The sequence below is a fragment of the Sphaerodactylus townsendi genome, linkage group LG03, assembly GCF_021028975.2.
Source record: "Sphaerodactylus townsendi isolate TG3544 linkage group LG03, MPM_Stown_v2.3, whole genome shotgun sequence".
Lineage (NCBI taxonomy): Eukaryota > Metazoa > Chordata > Lepidosauria > Squamata > Sphaerodactylidae > Sphaerodactylus > Sphaerodactylus townsendi.
This window is the reverse complement of record NC_059427.1, coordinates 74,149,268-74,166,686: the sequence shown is the minus strand read 5'-3', so window position 1 is coordinate 74,166,686 and position 17,419 is coordinate 74,149,268. Positions and strand designations below refer to the sequence as shown.

General features: G+C 41.5%; 1 protein-coding gene across 4 annotated transcripts in view; it reads left to right on the top strand.

Annotated features, from left to right (window-relative positions):
- Nucleotides 1–17,419, top strand: part of CPLX2 (complexin 2) — a 167,529-nt gene that overhangs the window by 62,510 nt on the left and 87,600 nt on the right. For 3 of the 4 annotated variants that reach the window (XM_048488677.1, XM_048488676.1, XM_048488679.1), the window contains 2 exons: nucleotides 6,905–6,947; nucleotides 8,123–8,195. Coding sequence is in view for 1 of the 4 variants with exons in the window: in XM_048488679.1 (XP_048344636.1) it covers nucleotides 6,905–6,947; nucleotides 8,123–8,195 (116 nt within the window). In the remaining 3 variants the exon portion in view is untranslated. The remainder of the gene's footprint in view (nucleotides 1–6,904; nucleotides 6,948–8,122; nucleotides 8,196–17,419) is intronic. The other variant, XM_048488674.1, reaches the window with a different exon arrangement.

The following is a 17,419-nucleotide window of genomic DNA, read 5'->3' as shown; positions in this document are numbered from 1 at the left end:
ACGATAGCCTGAAATTTTGGTGCCACTAGCCTAAAAACGTGCCCCCTGCAGGCCAAAAACCGAAACAACACTTTAAAATACAAAAAACCCACAAAGGGGGGGGCGGAGCTTCGGACATGCAATGGAGGGGTTGAACCCGAGAACCGCCCCTTACCTACATCCTTGTTCAATACACACTGATTCCCACTCCCCCATTCCGATCCTGGAGAAGTATGGGAGAAGGAGTTGAAACTGCAATGGGAGGATGAAGGCGAAGAAGTTACACTCAGTGGAGATTTTTGGTGGGTGGAATCCAAGCCAGCGTTTCCCTAGAACCTCCACAGTTATCTGATTGGAAAGCTTCCTAGGCCGTTGTCAACCCACCTCAGAAGGCATAGTGCAATTATTTTAAAAAAAAACAAAGAGGATGATAAGCCTTTCATATCCAGCAGAAGATAATCTTCTCTAAACGTTGTGCTGAATGTAAAGAAGCCAAATACATTACATTGAGCTGAAAGCAGCAAGAAATATCTCTGGCTCTGCTAAGATTGGTCCCCCAGCTGGCAGGGCTGTGCTCTGCCTCTGCCCTACTTCTGGCCCAGAACAAGAAAACCTTTTATCATTTTATGATATGTGTTTCAGGAACATGTAGGGCTGTTCACTAGAACCTCAGCAAGAAGGGCCAGGGGACAGAGAGAAGTTTGATTATCTGTCCTGCAAACATCAATGTGTTCTCAGATTAAGGGGGAAATGATCCATTGTTTTGACTCCCCTGACTGGCATGGGACCTTGGATTAGTGCAGACTTTGCCATTAGTATTGTTTCAATAGAGCCAAGAAGGAGAGCTTGGTGCTTGAGTTCCTGTACTATAGATTTCCTCACAGATTTAGGGTTGCACCCTACAGCTAAGGATGAATATTCTGCAACTTAAATAATGGCTACATTCTGGTAACTGAAGAATTCAAAATCTGCAACTGGGCTATATTGCAGCAACTCTACTGTGTTTTAAGCTAATTTATTCCAATCTGAATAAGTTCACTGTATAATCTGAATTTTCTGTACCTATTTTTGCTGAAGACTCAGTACATATAGTGGTTAGAGAAGGAGGTCACCAACTTTTATAAGCCTACAGGCACCTTTGGAATTGTGACACAAATTGGAGCATTCAACTATAGCAGTGGTGGCGAACCTATGGCACGGATGCCAGAGGTGGCACTCGAAGCCCTCTCTGTGGGCACGCGCAAACAGATTACTTTGGGCTCGATTATTAGCATTAAACCTAAGACTGAGTTTTGGGGAAGCAGTGTAGGTAACCCTGTTAAGCGCTGTTAAACCCCACTGATTTTCATGCACTGAACTAAAGTGTGATCCTTTACCTGGGAGTAAGCTCGGTTGCTGGTAATGGGGCTTGCTTCTGAGTAAACCCTCCTAGGGTTGTGATTCACCCATTGGAAGAGTTGCGCAGTTGCTTCAAAGCAAAGCCACCGACTACCACCAAGCTTACTCCTGAGTAACGCACGCCTCAGAGCCAACTGTTTTTTTCTAAACTAAAATGTCAGTATTCAGGTTAAATTGCCTTGTTGGCACTTTGCGATAAATAAGTGGGTTTTGGGTTGCAATTTGGGCACTCGGTCTCGAAAAGGTTCGCCATCACTGAACTATAGGATGGCTGCCTCAAGTGGATAGAGTCAGTAGTTAAGCAGGAGTCTAACATGTATGGCAAAAAACATTCCTGAAACTTGCCTACCAAATGAGTATCTGAAAATCACATTTGACTAACTTCTATCTATTTTGCATTAGTGTCATGGCAGAGGAGTGTCCAACAACAATTGGCTGAACTGTTGTGATGGTGCAGAATATGCACAGACATTGGGACTAATGGAGGAGCAGAATTGTTAGTAACAAAAAGTTCCACTCCCATGAGTAAAAATAGAATTAACGAGCCAAAGACAGGTGTCTGAGAGTTATCAGTGAGAGAAGTTCAAAACAAAGAGGCAGAGACCTTGGAGAGGGGTTGGGTACTGTAGACCAGGAAGCCAAGGGGGCATAACATTGCGGAGTTTAATCTGTATTTTTGGAAGGGAAGGTGACATGGTATAGCCTGATCTTGTCAGATCTTGGAAGTTGAGAAGGGTCATTACTTGGAAGGGAAAGTATGGCAATAACAAACCACCTCTGCTTCTCAAGTTGCCTTGAAAAATGTGTAACTAATGTACAGTTCTACCATCGTTGGATCATTGTGTCAACGTTCCTAAAGAGTGAAGAAGCTGAATACATATTCCACAGTGATTTTGAACTAATTTGCCATTTACAACTTCAGGTTTCTAGTGTTGCAATTCCTGAAGTCTTGTAGGAAGGCAAAATGTGGAACTGAGCCCTGAAAAACATACAGTACCATCCTTATACCTTTCTACATCCATTGACTTCATTTCGCTTATAAGGGTGTACCTCTGCTTACCATAGAATGCATGTTGCAGTGACAGGGACCTGTTATGTTGTTAAGATGTTTCAATGATGAGCCTGTTATGATTTTGTAACCTGAAAAAATGGCAATTGTTTATTTTTTGCATGAGAAGGTATAATAAAATGGGCCAGAAGAGTCAGATGACATTGATCTTGTTCCCCTGGAGACAGGCTATTTGGATTAAATGTGGAGCAGAGGAGATAAATGCCAGTCATAAAAAAAACTGATTAGGGTAGGGAGATAGGGCTACATGCCAGCTGACCTGACTGGGAGAGCTTGGAATATTTCCCATGAGAAGTTGGATTCCTAACTGGGGATTGGGGTGGTTCACCAAAGCAGGCAAAAGTTTTAAAAGAGGAGTCTTCCTTTGCTTTTTGTTCAAATTCTTTGTCTGGATGCTGTGATTTATGCTAGGATCCAAAGTCCTCTGCAAAGGGGAAGTGGGGATTTGGGGGCTGTTTTTGCTTTATTTAAAATAACTGTCTTGTAGAGAAAGTTAGTTAAACATTTATATTTTCTTTACCTCGGATCTGTATCTGCTAGACCAGAAAGCTATTTTCCATGCATGTGTTCTAATTTAATCTGTAGCAGTATAGCTTCATTTCTGTTTAAGAAAGTAGACATCAAATCCTACTGACATGCTGGAGACTGCTCTTATATGACTAGCAGTAAAGCCCATTTTGTAGTGATTGAAAAATGCATAAATGTTAAAATTAACTCTGTAAAAAACTTATGCCATAACCGAACTTCGGGAACATTTGTGAACTAAGCAGGAATGTTTTGGAAAATGAAATTGTAAATTTGCTATTATATCCTTTTTAAAAAAGCTTCAGCTTACACATTTTATTGCCTGGGAAGCGTTAATAAGAAGATCATGACTACCTGACAATGAGAGCATGACACTTTTAGATCCTACTTTATGTTGTAATTAAACAATCGGTTTTAAAATACATATTAAGAAATAAAGAAACTGCAATAATCAAATAACTAAGACTAAAAAAAGTTTTTTTCTAGTCTTCCTTCGAGCAAAATCATTCAGAAGTTCATTAAAATTTGTCTAAGTTTGTAACATTCGATGCAAAGAATGCTCAGTGCAGACAACCTCTCTTGAGACATTCTGGCCCTTCATTCATTTTAAATTCTTTTGAGTTTTGAAAAAGATCTCTCTCCTGAGCAGTTGGTGACCATTAAGCTAAGAAATCGCCACAAGACTGCAAATATTGGACAAGAATATAAAAATATACTCCTAATAAGAATTTGTGGGAAAATAATCTCAAGTTATATTACACCAAATTATTGTCGAAAATAAATAAGAATAGCTCGTCTTTATGCTGGAAGTGTAAAAAAGAGGAAGGCACTTTTACCATTTATTGTGGAAGTGCAAATTAATAAATAAATATTGGCAGATGATTCATTCTCAGATCTTGAAAATTATCAGAATACAATTCCCATTCCAGCCCTTGCCTTATTTACTAGGACCGGTGTTCTCCCAGAGCAATGTAATACAGGAAAAAGCACACCTCTTCTTTCATCTGATGGCAGTGGCTAGAATAATTCTTGCAAAAGCATGGGAGTCGGAAAAATTACCAACGTTAGATGATTGACTAGATAAAGTGAACCAATTTTATATGATGGATAGAACGACACATTGGATACAGAATCAAACTGATGAGCTGTACAAACATAATTGGGCACTATGGGAGGAATAACTGGCTGAAACTAAAATATATAGAAAGAAAACAGTATAGATGATTCTCCAATAGGACATACTAGACAAACTATGGTACGCTGATGAAAATACATATCAAGATAAGTAGTATTGGTACATCATTATATTAAGAACTTATAAGTTTATCATATGTAACAAAGGGGTGAAAAATATTATTATGATTAGTGAGAATATTTGTAATGAACTATAATGGTGGCAATATGGGAATATGGTCATGATAACTTGTATTAATTAATTGATTAGTTATGTTGGATAAGTTATACTCCGGATATAAGATGTTAGAAATTGTAATACATGAATGTGATTGCTTTGCTGTTGATATGCTAAAGTGAAGTCCAACTACAATTTCTGTGAAATGTGATAATAAATTGTTTTGAAGGCTATGTTAATTGATTAGATTAAATGTAACATTTTTAAAATCTGAATAAAGGTAAAAATAAAAAAAGACTGCTTCCACATTACGGAAAGCCATCTGAATTTTTTCCTTGTATATAATTTGATAAAGGTCTGTATGAGACAGAGTACACTTCTGTAGACCTATGGCTTTGCCATAAGTGAAAGTGCAAAATTTCATCAGTAAGTTTCAAGTGAACATCTTCTGGGTATGTTTCCATCAACAGTTCAACACCTTGTTGAATTTCTTGCTTAAATGCTTAGGAAGAAAGGGAAAAATGTGCAATATCACTGTGCACAGTAGCTCGTCTTCTTAAACTGGCTTCAAGTGCATCTAGTTTGGGAATAAAGGATTTAATCCTAAAGTTATCTCTTGAAGAAAGTTCATCTGAAACATCAGAACCACTTCCATTATTTCCTTGCCATTTCTTTACTATTTGTCTCCTTGTGACAGTTCTGTAGTTAACATTTGGCAAGGTGGCTTTTGCTTATTGGCCAAGCTCATCAAAATCTTCTCTAATTATGTTTAAAAATCCTGAAGTGAACTGTACAAACTTGCACAAGTACTCAATAACAGTTCTGATTTCTGAATGACTTTGCTGATCCTCTGAAAATGACCTAGCACAAGTCCAAAAAAAGCCGCATAAACACAAATTCCAGTTCTTGCATTTTCTGCAATAGATTCTTATCTTGAATCCTAATACCACCCTTCCCATTAACATCAGAGTACAAATGACTGAGGGCATCAGTGATAGCACTGCAACTTTCCAAAACAACTTCTGTGTTGTTTGCATGTGCCTCCCATCTAGTGTCTGACAAATATGCAGGCACTTTTGACTGAGATTACAACAGTGACGTTAGAGCTTCTCATCTCTTTGTGGAGGATGAAAAGAAGGTATACATTTCATTGATAATGCCAAAACAATTCACTGCATCAAAGCAGCAGTCAATAGTCGAACAACCCTCCAAATTTAAAGACTGTCCAGTGCATGGAATGAAGCATGGAATAAACGGAAAATACAGGCTAATAGCCAATTAATATAAACATAAACCCCTGCTTCCAGCAATCAGTATGAGAAATTCCCATACCTAGAATAGTAATATGTAGTTTATAGCAAGGTTGGAGTCCTTCTGAGGTGAACTACTTGCAGCTTCAGGCCCTCCTGTGAATCTGAGATGATTGTGCCTTTTCTTCCTTATATGGAGTATCCTAACTCTTTAGCTCACCAAGTTGGTTCAGAGTTACACAAGGAAAATTACCGCAGGGTTGTTTACAGACTACAGTGCATTTTTACAGCATGTGTAAGAAAGGCCTCTGAGACAGTGTCAAAAATATTATACACCTTGGCCAGGGACCCACTAGAGTTTGAGACCCTGGGCTTCAATCTGCCTAGCCTATAGTTAAATCCAGCCCTGTCCGTTCCTCCCTGGTAATGGGGAGGCCTGGCCACACATTCCCATACCTCCCCTATTTGTTGTGGGTGGCACCCAGTGCTCCTCAGGGCAGTTACACCCCCTTCCTCATATGCAGACCTGGCATCACACTGGGTAGCAGAGAACAAAGAGACCTGGCAGATGTGACCTCTAATGGTCTCCTTTCAAGCCACAGGGCTCCAGAGCAACAGCTCTGAATGTCCACTGCAAGCAGGCCTGGCCCCAGGTATTTTCCACCTGAGGAGATGGGGGGTGCTTTTTGGAAGGGCATTTGAGTGTGGCCAAGGCTTCGTCCATGAAAGAAAGTTGCGTTACATGGGGGTGGAAAGGGAGTGTATATTGTGGTGATTGTGTTGTTAAAGCAAAGGACTGTGGGAGGTGTGGTCCAGTCAGCCTCTCTTTGCTCTAGAAATGGCACTACATCTCCCAGAGCCTTTCACTTTAAAAAGTGAGTCATCCGAAATACAGTGGGCTTTTATATAGTAGGATAAGAACACGATTGCTGTGGCATATCACTAAGGGGATCGGGGAGTGCGCAATGCACTGGGTGCACGCTGGGGCGAGGTGTTGTGGGGCGGGTGAGGGTGCGGCAGGGACGTGGGGCGCACGCTTGCCCCAGACTCAGTTCCCCCTTGCTCTGGCCCTGCGTGTATGCATGGGGTAGCTGAAGGAATTGGACACTTTGCCACTTGTATTTGTTCAGAGGCAGCTTTACCAGGGTTATCCAAGGCACTGCTTACATGAGTTGTTATTTCTTGAGGTGGTGTTGCTAAAGAGGAACACACTTTTACATGCAGATAAGCATGCAACCTGTATGTGAGAACATGCAGACCCAGAGCAAGCTTGTTACAAGGCATACCTTTGATAGGCACATATTTGATTTAGATTTGTTTTCTACTTCACAGGGTCTGCCAACCTTCTAGAATCATTATCAAGGTGGAGACCAAGGTAAGGACTGAATCTGTTGGTTCTTGGCCAGAGTTTTTCTGTCTTCTCACACAACCTGTCCTACTAGAACTCCAAGATATGTGGAAGACTGCTGTTCATTCTTATTATCTGTGTTCTTCTGTTTGATTTATTATGGCTTATGTCAGGATGAGGCTGCTAAATTTCAGAGCCAGTGTGATGTACTAGTTCAAGAGTTGGGCTAGAATCTTAGGATGCAGGTTTAAGTCCAACTCTGTTGTGGAAGTTTGCTGGGTGACCTTGGGCCTGTCATACACTCTCATCCTAACCTACCTCACAAGGTTCTTTGTAAGGATAAAATAGAGGAGATGTCTCTATTGGGGAGAAGCATGGGATATAAATCAAGTAAATAAATAAATAAAATTATTCAATGTTTGGTGTTCTGCCACTGTGAGTATGCATACAAGCCAAAATTATACCTGAATTGTGTAATTTTGTAGCTTTTTCAGATTGGCTTGGAGATGCCCCCAAATGGCCCTAAGCACTCCTGAAATTCCAGGAGTAATAAAAATGTATCTCCTAGAATTTCAGATGTTTTCAGCTTCCAGGGAGGAAAAGAGAGGGAACCACCTGGGAAATGGCTGTTAGTATCTCTTTTCCAATTTGAAATAAAGAAAAACTGTGACTAATAGCTAATAGTCTGGTAGACCTGGCCTCCATTCATGGCCCTTTGCATTTTAAAAGGAAAGGATAGAACTGACTCTGGAGTTACCATGGCATCATTATTCCAACTGGAGGCTTCTCCCCACCCTAAGCACTCAAAAAGGCAGAGCCTTCCCCTTAGAGCCAGCAAGTGACAAGCAGATTAGTGGGCCTCATGCAGAGTTTGCCTGTCATAGTGGCTATTCCCTCCACCACCAGGGGATTTTTATAATCAGCAACTTAATAGCATTATATTGATTAACAGTATAGTGATATGTGCATCACCAACTTTAATTTTTAAAAATAGCCCCTTTCCTCACAGAAATACAAAGGAAAGGGCATATTTCTACAACAAAAGGGGTGTTCAGAGGATCTAATACACATGTTGCTATACTGTTATATCAATATAACGCTATTCAACTGCTGATTTTTTTAAAAAAAATGGTAGTGGATGAGGACATAGCAGCTGTGGCAGCTATCGGAGTTTAGGAGCATTCATGTCCTTTATTTTCCAGCCGCTGGGCGAGCTGTGCAGCCTCTGTTTATCAATGGCGGAGAGAATCTTGCAGCAGGGCTGCTGCTGGTATGGTAAGTTCTGGGGCCATCTTCCTGTCTTTCCCTCCCTCCCTGCTCCTGCTACCTTGGGGTAGAGAACAAGGAGGAAATGACAAAAATAATGTTTATAAATTTTCAGGACCCTCCCCCCAAATCCCAAATTGGTGAGAACGCTCCTGAAAAGCTGGAATATTAAAAGCAATATCCTGCCCAAAATTCATATCCAAAATTAAAACAACATTTGTCGAAATATGCACCCCAGGCACAGCTTGGTTTCTATTTTGATGAATCATTGGCAAAGTGAAAATAGCTTATGTGTAGCAAATTCAGTATTCAGTGTACAGAAAAATTTTCCGTGCCATGATACTAAGAGTTGTACTGGAGTAGCATAGTTGTTGGAGTGTAAGGTACTTATAAGTGGTTCTACATCTGGACCTTTCCAAACAATCCAAACAAACACACATACAATGAATGCAGTTACTAGTAAGCTGTGGTGGGAATCTTGATAACTTTTCCCCTTCTTATGAGACTCTTGTGGGAAAAGATCTGCAAAATAATGGCTACTGTCCATAACATCAATGGCGCCCTTCTATTCATCATCACCCATTATATTTTGGCCTGATGTTAAGATGCTCTTCAGTTGTATTATATTGCTGCTTTAAGTGTTTTATGATTTTCTTCTATTGTTGGACTGATTGTTTGCAAGCTGCCTTGAATCTCATGTTGGTATAGAAACTACTCGAAAAATACATGTTGAAACTATTTATAAATTTTTATATAAAATGTTGCAGCAAGAGAGTGCTCCCTAATGTACCATTCCACCAGGAGGAACAAACAAGTCTTGCTTTTGTTTATTAAAAAAAAAAAAGCTACCCCTCCAGCAACACTCCATTTTGTAATGACAACTTGACCTTTTTAGTTTTAAACTGTGTTCTCCTCCATGTCCAGCACCTGAGCACATACTTGAAAAAGGTATAATTGAAAAATTGTTTCCCTTACCATGTTACTCCTTCGACAACCCTACACTTTCTGACACACTGAGGAAATTTTTCCCTCTGAAAGACAATCAGTCTGTCCCCTCAGGAACTGAGTAGCCCTTACTTTATAAGCATAGCATGTGAGTAATGTTTTAAAGGTATTAAAATCTGGTCCCATTCTTAGGCTATATTTGTTTAATAAATTGGGCATTCCCACCCTCCCCCAGTTATAAGGACCTTCCAAGAGAGCTGTAGAATGTCTCTGTATTTCTGCATTCTGTTTCTTGCCAGAAATGATTTGGCATCAGAGGCTTTTGAATATTTAAAAAAGGATCTAGAAAAATGTATTAAACAAGTTGTTTAGCATCACCAAGAGAAAACAAGTAAGTTTCAATATTATGTGGTTATTTACAGAGTGATGTTGCTGTTTCAATATAGACATATTAGAATATGTGGACACATTTCTCAGTCTTTAGCAAGATGTTACAAGTGACTTAAAATACAGAATGCTTTTAAATGCGATCAGTTTACTTAGGAATTTATAATTCCAGTTAGATCTTTGCATCTTCTGATGGTAGAGTTATCAGAACTCTATCACCTATAGATAGCTCTAGTGAATACCTTTACCCTGAGTAAAATCTTAGCAGTTTGATCTAACAGACTAAGGACAATCTATCAGAAGATTATTTCCTATTCACATGGATTATGATCAGCATTTTCCCTTCTGACCCTCAAAAGAATCCCTTCCCTCTTTGGGTACTGACTGAATTAGAAGCCTTATCTCCTCTCCCCTTTCAGCATATTTCACCCAAAGATAATCAATATTCCTGTGTGTGTCTGTGTTAAATTGAGAGAACACAGATGAGAGAACACAGATCAGACCAGCCATGTCTGTCTATGACCCTTCAGAAAGCAAAGCTTTCAACCAAGAGTACAGAGTTGTTCACTCAACCTCTGCCTTTCCAAAACTCTCCTCCTACTGTCTTTTTTGTTCAAATTAATCACCCACTGATTAACAGGTACTCTCTCCTCCAGTTAACTTATGCCTCTGTAGTAGACTCTTTACATTCAGGTTGGCTTTGCTTAGTTACATTTTAGCAACGTCCTTTAATTTATCACACTCACCCTGCAGTCATCCCAGCGTACAGACTTTATTTGCACATTAGTGCTTCAAAATGCAAGTTTATTGGATCACCTGTGAAGGCCCTTATTCTCCCTGAGTACTTGAGACCACCAAATATATGGACTTTCTCCTGATCATCATACAGATGAGACTGGGAGGCAGGTGATTTTAGTACTTAGTTTATTTCACACACGAGAGCTGATTGCTCTTGAAGAAAAACAAAATCCTATCCTGTGACATTCTATGAACCTACGTATTCCATACTGGTAGGTTCCTTGCATATTCCATCTGCCTGTCAGTTTGTCTCTGAGAGAAGTTATATGTTTTTCAGCAAACTACTCAAGCTTGGAGAAGATTGGTTATTGGATATTAGGGTAATAGTAAGAGGAAAACATGTCAATGGAATGGTGGCAGCGGTAGATTGTTGGTAGTATTTGCCGGCGTTCTTACCTGAGTACTGCTGCCTGAAGGAAGGCCCCTGATGCCCTTATCAGACAGTACTGTGAGGAAATAGAGGAGGCATAGGAACTGCTGCCACTTGGAAGCATATGGAACTCTTTGGAAGCATTATTCTTATCCTTGGGTTTTACATACGGTTTAATTGCAAGTTCCTCTTTTAAAGTAACATAGAGTAGACTGTTGATTTTTTTCAGTATGTACAGTGTAGGTAAAGTTAATACTGAGATGGATACAGTTTAGGCAATCTATAAATGGTTGAACTAAAGTCCCATCAATGAATACTGTGAAAACATTGGCTTTGTAACACTTGTAAAAGGCTTCATTTTTTCCCCAAAAGATTTCAAACGGTCAGGTCCGGAGTGAGGGGGAACTGTGCCCAGAGCATGCGTGCGCCTGCGCCCCTGCCACGTGCCTGCCCCCACCCACCCCAGAACACTTCCACCATGCCCCCACACTGGGGTGTGCCCAGTGCATCACATGCACCCCCACCTCCTTGGCACTACGCCACTGTAAGGGGTTACAAATAAATTTGATTTCTTGATCTTCCATAAACAGATTTGCTATGCTTGTGGCAGCCCTCCCATAGCCACACCCTTTATTTGGTAATAAAATCGAACATAAAATCTGAAATAATTTTTCTCCATTATGATGTCTGCAAGTTCCATTAGGAAATAGGTATATACATTGTCCCTAAGATTCATAAACCAGAGTTTCTACCTCCTGGGCACCTATTATTCTGGGTTAGGCTCTGCCTTGAAACCTTTGTCCAAATTCCTAGATTCTTTCCTACAGCCCTTTTTCATGTAAATCAAATCATACATTAAAGATACAAGGGACTTTATCAGTAAAGTTGAAGGATTTAAATATCCAGAGGGATCTATATTAATGACTCTTGATGTGGGGGCCATATATACCAACATACTCCACAAGGAGGCTAGACTAGTTCTTACAAACACCTTAAATAAAAGGACTGTTCAATGCCCATCTACCTGTTTATTATCAAATAAAGGAGGAGACTATGGAGGGGCGGGACTAGAATACCAGAAGATGGGGATCTAAAAACAAGCTGTGGCCAAGACAGAAATACGCTGCTGAGGAAGTGGATTTAATTCCACAAAACTCAAGTACGTGGGTATACCTGTCTTATTTATGTGAAGGATTTGCTGAATGTCACCACCTCCATTATGGACCTTCAAGACATTTACTATTGCCATGTATTTGAGTGAGATCAGTCAGCAATTTTAATTCCTGGTAAAGAATTGTGTATTTTTCTTTTGCATTTGTGGATGGTTGCACTCTTATTTGATAATATATTCATGTTTGTTGTTATCCATATGACTGTGTAGCCTGAGTGTTGTGTTTTGGGAAAATTTCCCCTTGGGTTTGTTTGCATATTGCTGCTGGCCACATCAAATCTTTACTTGCTATTGGTGAAAGAGATCAGAGGCTGATTATGCACAAGGCATCTGCTTCATGATGGGTGCAAATGTATATCACCAAAAAATTTCTTGTACAAACATATTTCCTCAAGCCCCACTTTCCCTTTCTATTCAAGCCCATGGCAAGCGAGACTACTTTTTGCACAAATTTAATTTTGCTTCACAGCCAGATTTGCCAGTGGGCACAGCTCACAGCCAACTCACCTATTCTCACTTCCCCACACCCTTGCACTGATTTGCACTCATCCCGCTCATTGCCAACTCCTTCCCTCTTTTCTAAATGCCTGTATCAATACATCAATATAGTAATAACAGAGAGTTGGCTTTTACAAAGTAACAGCATGAGTAGGATCTCTTTCTGGCTCCACTCCCACCTCCCCCACTCTGCTTCTGCTCTCCCCAATGATTAGGAGGGCATTTTCAGCACGCAGCTGCAGGGCAGGCACCGGACTGCCTCCTCACATGTAAATAGAGAAACATGAGGAGAGCCCTCTGCAAGCCCCCTGTGCAGAGAAGAGTCCCGAGGCTAGTGTTCTCTGCATAATCAGCCAGGGTGTCTTACCCACAGAAGGTCAATGAGCTGTTTTCAGTAATCCTTGATTTGATTTTGACAGAGGTGTTCAGATTGGGAGTGATAACTCTTTGTACCCACTTGCAAGGATGTTCAGCATGCTGCCATGGAAAACTATTGAGGGGATTTTGACCTAAACATGAAAATGGAGCTGGGATTACATCTGATTGTTATATTATTGTAATGGCTCAGCTTGGAACTGCCTTTGAAGATGGTTCAGCACCTTTGATTAATTCAAAATGAAGCAGCGGTATTGCTGTCTGCTGTTAATGAGAACTTAACTGGCTGCCTGTTCAGGCCTAATTGAAGGTGCTAAAACAGCTTATGACCTGGGTATCTTGACTACTGCCTAAGAGTTTCATTTTTCAGTCTCTGCGTTGTGTCACCCCACCTTCGGAGGTAGTCGTGGCATAGCTACAGAAAGTGGCACTGGGGCTAGCACTGAAATTGCACACACACACCCTGCCCATACTTGCTGCAGTGGGACAGTGAATTTGTGCGGGGGGGGGGGAGCACCAAGCAATCCTTGTGTTAACTAAAAGGGTGGGAGGGAAAGACAAACACACTGTAATCATGGGAAGAAAGGAAGGGAGAGAGGGAAGGAGGTAGAGAGAGTGGGAAGAGAGGGAAAGCGGGAAAGGAGAAATAGGGGAAGAGAGAGAAATGGGGGAAATGGATAGAAACAGGGAAGAGAAAGGAAGTGTAATGAGAGAGAGAAGGGAAGGGGAAAGAAAGAGAGGAAAGGGGAAGGGGAAGAGAAAGAAAGGGGGAAGAGAGAGCTTCAGTGGCAGCAGTGGGATGTGGGAGGAACGTTGCCCATGTCCCCCCTGTTGCCCCCACTTTAAAATTAAAATTTGTTTTAAAATTAAGCTTATTTTTCTTCCAGGCAAGCACATTGTGGCTGGGAACATACTGGAGGTGGGAACAGGCAAGGGATGGCCTCCGGCCACCCCTCGCCTCCGGCCACCCCTCGCAAGGAAGTTAAGTAAACTTTATTTAAAAGCAACGCAGGAGTTTTTGGGGGGCAGCAGGGGGGAATGTGGGTCAATTTACTCCACTCCTTCTCCCCCACAAAAATAAAAAAGCCTGTGTTGCTTTAAAATTAAGCTTACTTTACTTCCTGGCAGGCAGCAGCCAGAGGGGGACTGGGGGTAGGGACGAGACCACAGAAGGAGTAGCTTCCCTGGCCAGCCCCTGCCCCCAGTCTCTTCTCAGCTGATGGGTCTCTCACTTGCCTGGTAGTAAGTTAAGGTTAATTGTAAAGCAACTGGCAGCAGTGGAGGTAGGGAGGACAGGGTGCAGGAGGAGGAGTCGGTAGGGGTGCAATGCTCCAGCTCCTTACTCCTGGGGAGAGAAAGGGGGCTGGCGGTTGAACACGCTCTCCACATGATACAGAGAAGTTGCACCCAGGCTTTGAGCCCCCTCCAGCTCGTCCCTCATGACACCTATGGAAGGGGTACCCCTGAGGAACATGGCCTGTTGGTCAGGATGTCTTTTTTGTGGAATTTCCTTCCCCTGTCAGTTAGCCCGAGGCTGAGTCTGGCAGAATTCTAGTTGGTACCAAATTAAAAACGTTATTTTGTTTTGTAAGGCACTTTAATAATTGTCATTTGTTTTAATTGCTGATGATGCTTTTTTGTATAATAATTGCATGATTTTGATGGATGTTAAAGCAACTGTTCTATTATATTAAATCTGTTAGGCTGAATGCTCTTTTAACTGTTTTCTTTGCTGTGTCTGGGGTTTTGTGACTTTATGGTTAATAGTACTATGTTTTGTGGCAGTGAAAAATCATCAGAGAATGTGGTAGGGACATATTTTAAATAACATAATAATTAAAATTAAATAACATCATGCTTCTCCAATTGCATAAAAGCATGAAGATTTCAAAGTTCTACTTCAGATTTCTAAAGGCAAGCTTTAGCCATTTTTTGCAAGTTTATCAGATGGTAGCTAGAGATAGAGAAACATCAAAGGATTTAACAGAGTCCTAAATAAGAGACAAATCTCGCCTCATCCAGAAATTGTGCATATTGTCAGTGAAGGAGCAGGGTGCTATCCCATCACTTTGGGCATGATCCTGTCAACATTACGAACATTTAAGCCTCAGTGAAATCAGTGGTGGAGAGTTCAGCATGTGTTTCACACCCATGAAAATAACTGAGTATGAAAGTGCTTTAGTTGGGTCTTTCTCACTGCTTGAGAGAAGAATGTAAGGAGATAAGGTTTCCTTACAGAATACACTGTTTCAGTTTAGATGGTTAGTCAAGAATTGCCAGAATACTTTCTGAATTACAAGTCTGCCAAAGTTTCCTCAGGTTTCCTAACCTGTTGTAAAGTACACTTCAATTTTCAAATCTAGAGACCTTCTACTGCCCGGAGGCTTCCCTCTGTATCAGAAAGACTATATCTGTGAGTTTTAAACTGATGGGTGTCGTTCCAGGTTACCACACTAACCCAATCCACCTCCACCTGAAGGGAATGCACGGTACAGCCAAATCCCAAACCCACCTACTCACTTTTTTTCCCTTCCACCCACTTCCTGTCCCCTTTCCGTCCAAAGGTTCCAAAGGTCCTGATTCCTGTTTCTTTCTCTGCACCACACCAGGTAAAAGTGGGCTTGTCTGGAAGAACAGCTAAGAAGGGATAAATTTGGCACTGTCAGTCACAGCTTCTGCCAGACTGGTGCAATGCATCATGATTACTACCCTTATTATAACCCTTCTTTAATTCCATCATAACAAAGGAGGTATCTTATCATGCCAAGTAACTTCAGAAAGGTTTTAGCCTTTTCTTTATCTCCCTATATATAGAAGATCCTTTCTTGGCCTTAAAAGTGTGCTCTCAGCCTGCTCATTCAATCCTTTACTTTAAAGTCATGGCTTTTAAATGTTAAGGTGAGAAAGAACCTGCTCATGAAGGGTTTGTAGCTTTTCAGTCTCTGTAGCATCCCACACATGTATGCATAGGAGTATCTTGGGTGGGGCAAGCCAGGGCGTTTAAAACTAACTTACTTTATTTAAAATTAAGCTTACCTTCTGTATGCCCCACCCAGTTGCCAAGTCTCAGGGCCCATAAAGGGGCCACCTCCTTTCCTGTCAGACTCACTGTGCCATTTTCTGCCTCCTCTGGTGCCCATAGTGATGGCCATGCACCATGGCAGTCAGCAGCTCTGCCCTGCCAGCGAGGGAGTGAGGAGAAGCACACAGCCGGGGGAGGGGAGCTGCCTATCTCTTACAATGCCACTTTGGCCCCACATACCGTGTTTCCCTGAATATAAGACAGTGTCTTATATTAATTTTTGCTCCCAAAGATGCACTATGTCTTATTTTCAGGGGATGTCTTATATTTCTGTATTCTGTTCGTCAGGCATGCTTCCAAACAAAAACTTTGCTACGTCTTACTTTGGGGGGATGCCTTATATTTCGCACTTCAGCAAAACCTCTACTACGTCTTATTTTCCGGGGATGTCTTATATTCGGGGAAACAGGGTAAGGGGCCCGCCAAGCACCTAAGCACCCTCTGCCCTGGCCACGGCCATAGGACACAGGGAGAAGCTGCAGGGCTGGGGCATCCCACTGGCTGTGCCTCTACCAGTCAAGTTGTGCCGGGTGCTGTCCTGGTGTGTGGTGCTGGTTGGCAGCCTGCTGCTTCTGCTGCTGGGCAGAGGCCACCCACAGCCCTGCCTGGCCTCTGCCTCATGCTGGCCCACATAGGGCAAGTCATGCGCCTGGGCATTCTTAGCTTCTGAGATCTGCTTAGCTTCTGAGATCTGATGAAATTGGGCTATCCTGGCCATGCAGGTCAGGGCTAGCAGGTTAGGGTTAGAACCCTCTTCCTTTCCAGTAGGGTGTAATTAAGAATGTCTTTCAAGGAGTGGATAGCAAGTCAGATATCCACTTCCTTGAATAGGAGCTGTCTATCTAAATGATTAAAATATTTTCTTTTCTTTTCTTGCTCTTTTAAATTATATTTTATTATCTTTTTTGTTTCTATGTATTTTGCTGCTAGGATATCATGATACAAGCATAAAATAAAATGTTCTGTGATGATAGAAATGAGATAGCAACTGTTTTCTTAACTTTCAGCATGATTTATAAAATATAAATATGTTAGTGATCCTGTTGGTAATGGAATGTGAGAGTTGTGACTTTCCCAAAATGTATTCATAATGTCTTGTACCATCAAAAATTCTTTAAAGTCAAAGTAGTTACATATTTCATAACAGGACCAAGAGAGACTGAACATTCTGTGCTGCTGCTCATTAATACCCCTAAAAACAAACTGCATGATGAGTCTGTAACTCCTACTGTAATATATGTAGAGAAACCTGTACTTATATTTTTAAGGATCTAGAAGATACATAGCTCTGCTTCTGAAGCCAGACTGGTCACAAGGAAACAAAACTGATTTTGTATATTGTGTTATTCAGTCTGTCATGTTTTCCCTATGTAGCATTATACAATCAGAAGTCCAAGTAGCAATTAACAGTGGTGTAGTGCCAACAGGGTAAGGGGTGGAGCAGCAGCGGAGGTGTGGCCAGGCCATGGAGGGGGCGTGGTGGGGACGTTCTGGGGCGGGAGCGGCAGGGGCATAGGGCATGTGTACACCCCAGGTGCAGTTTCCCCTTGTTCCGCCTCTGGCAATTAATTTTCAAAGTGCTGGAATATTTGGAAACTTGAAAATTT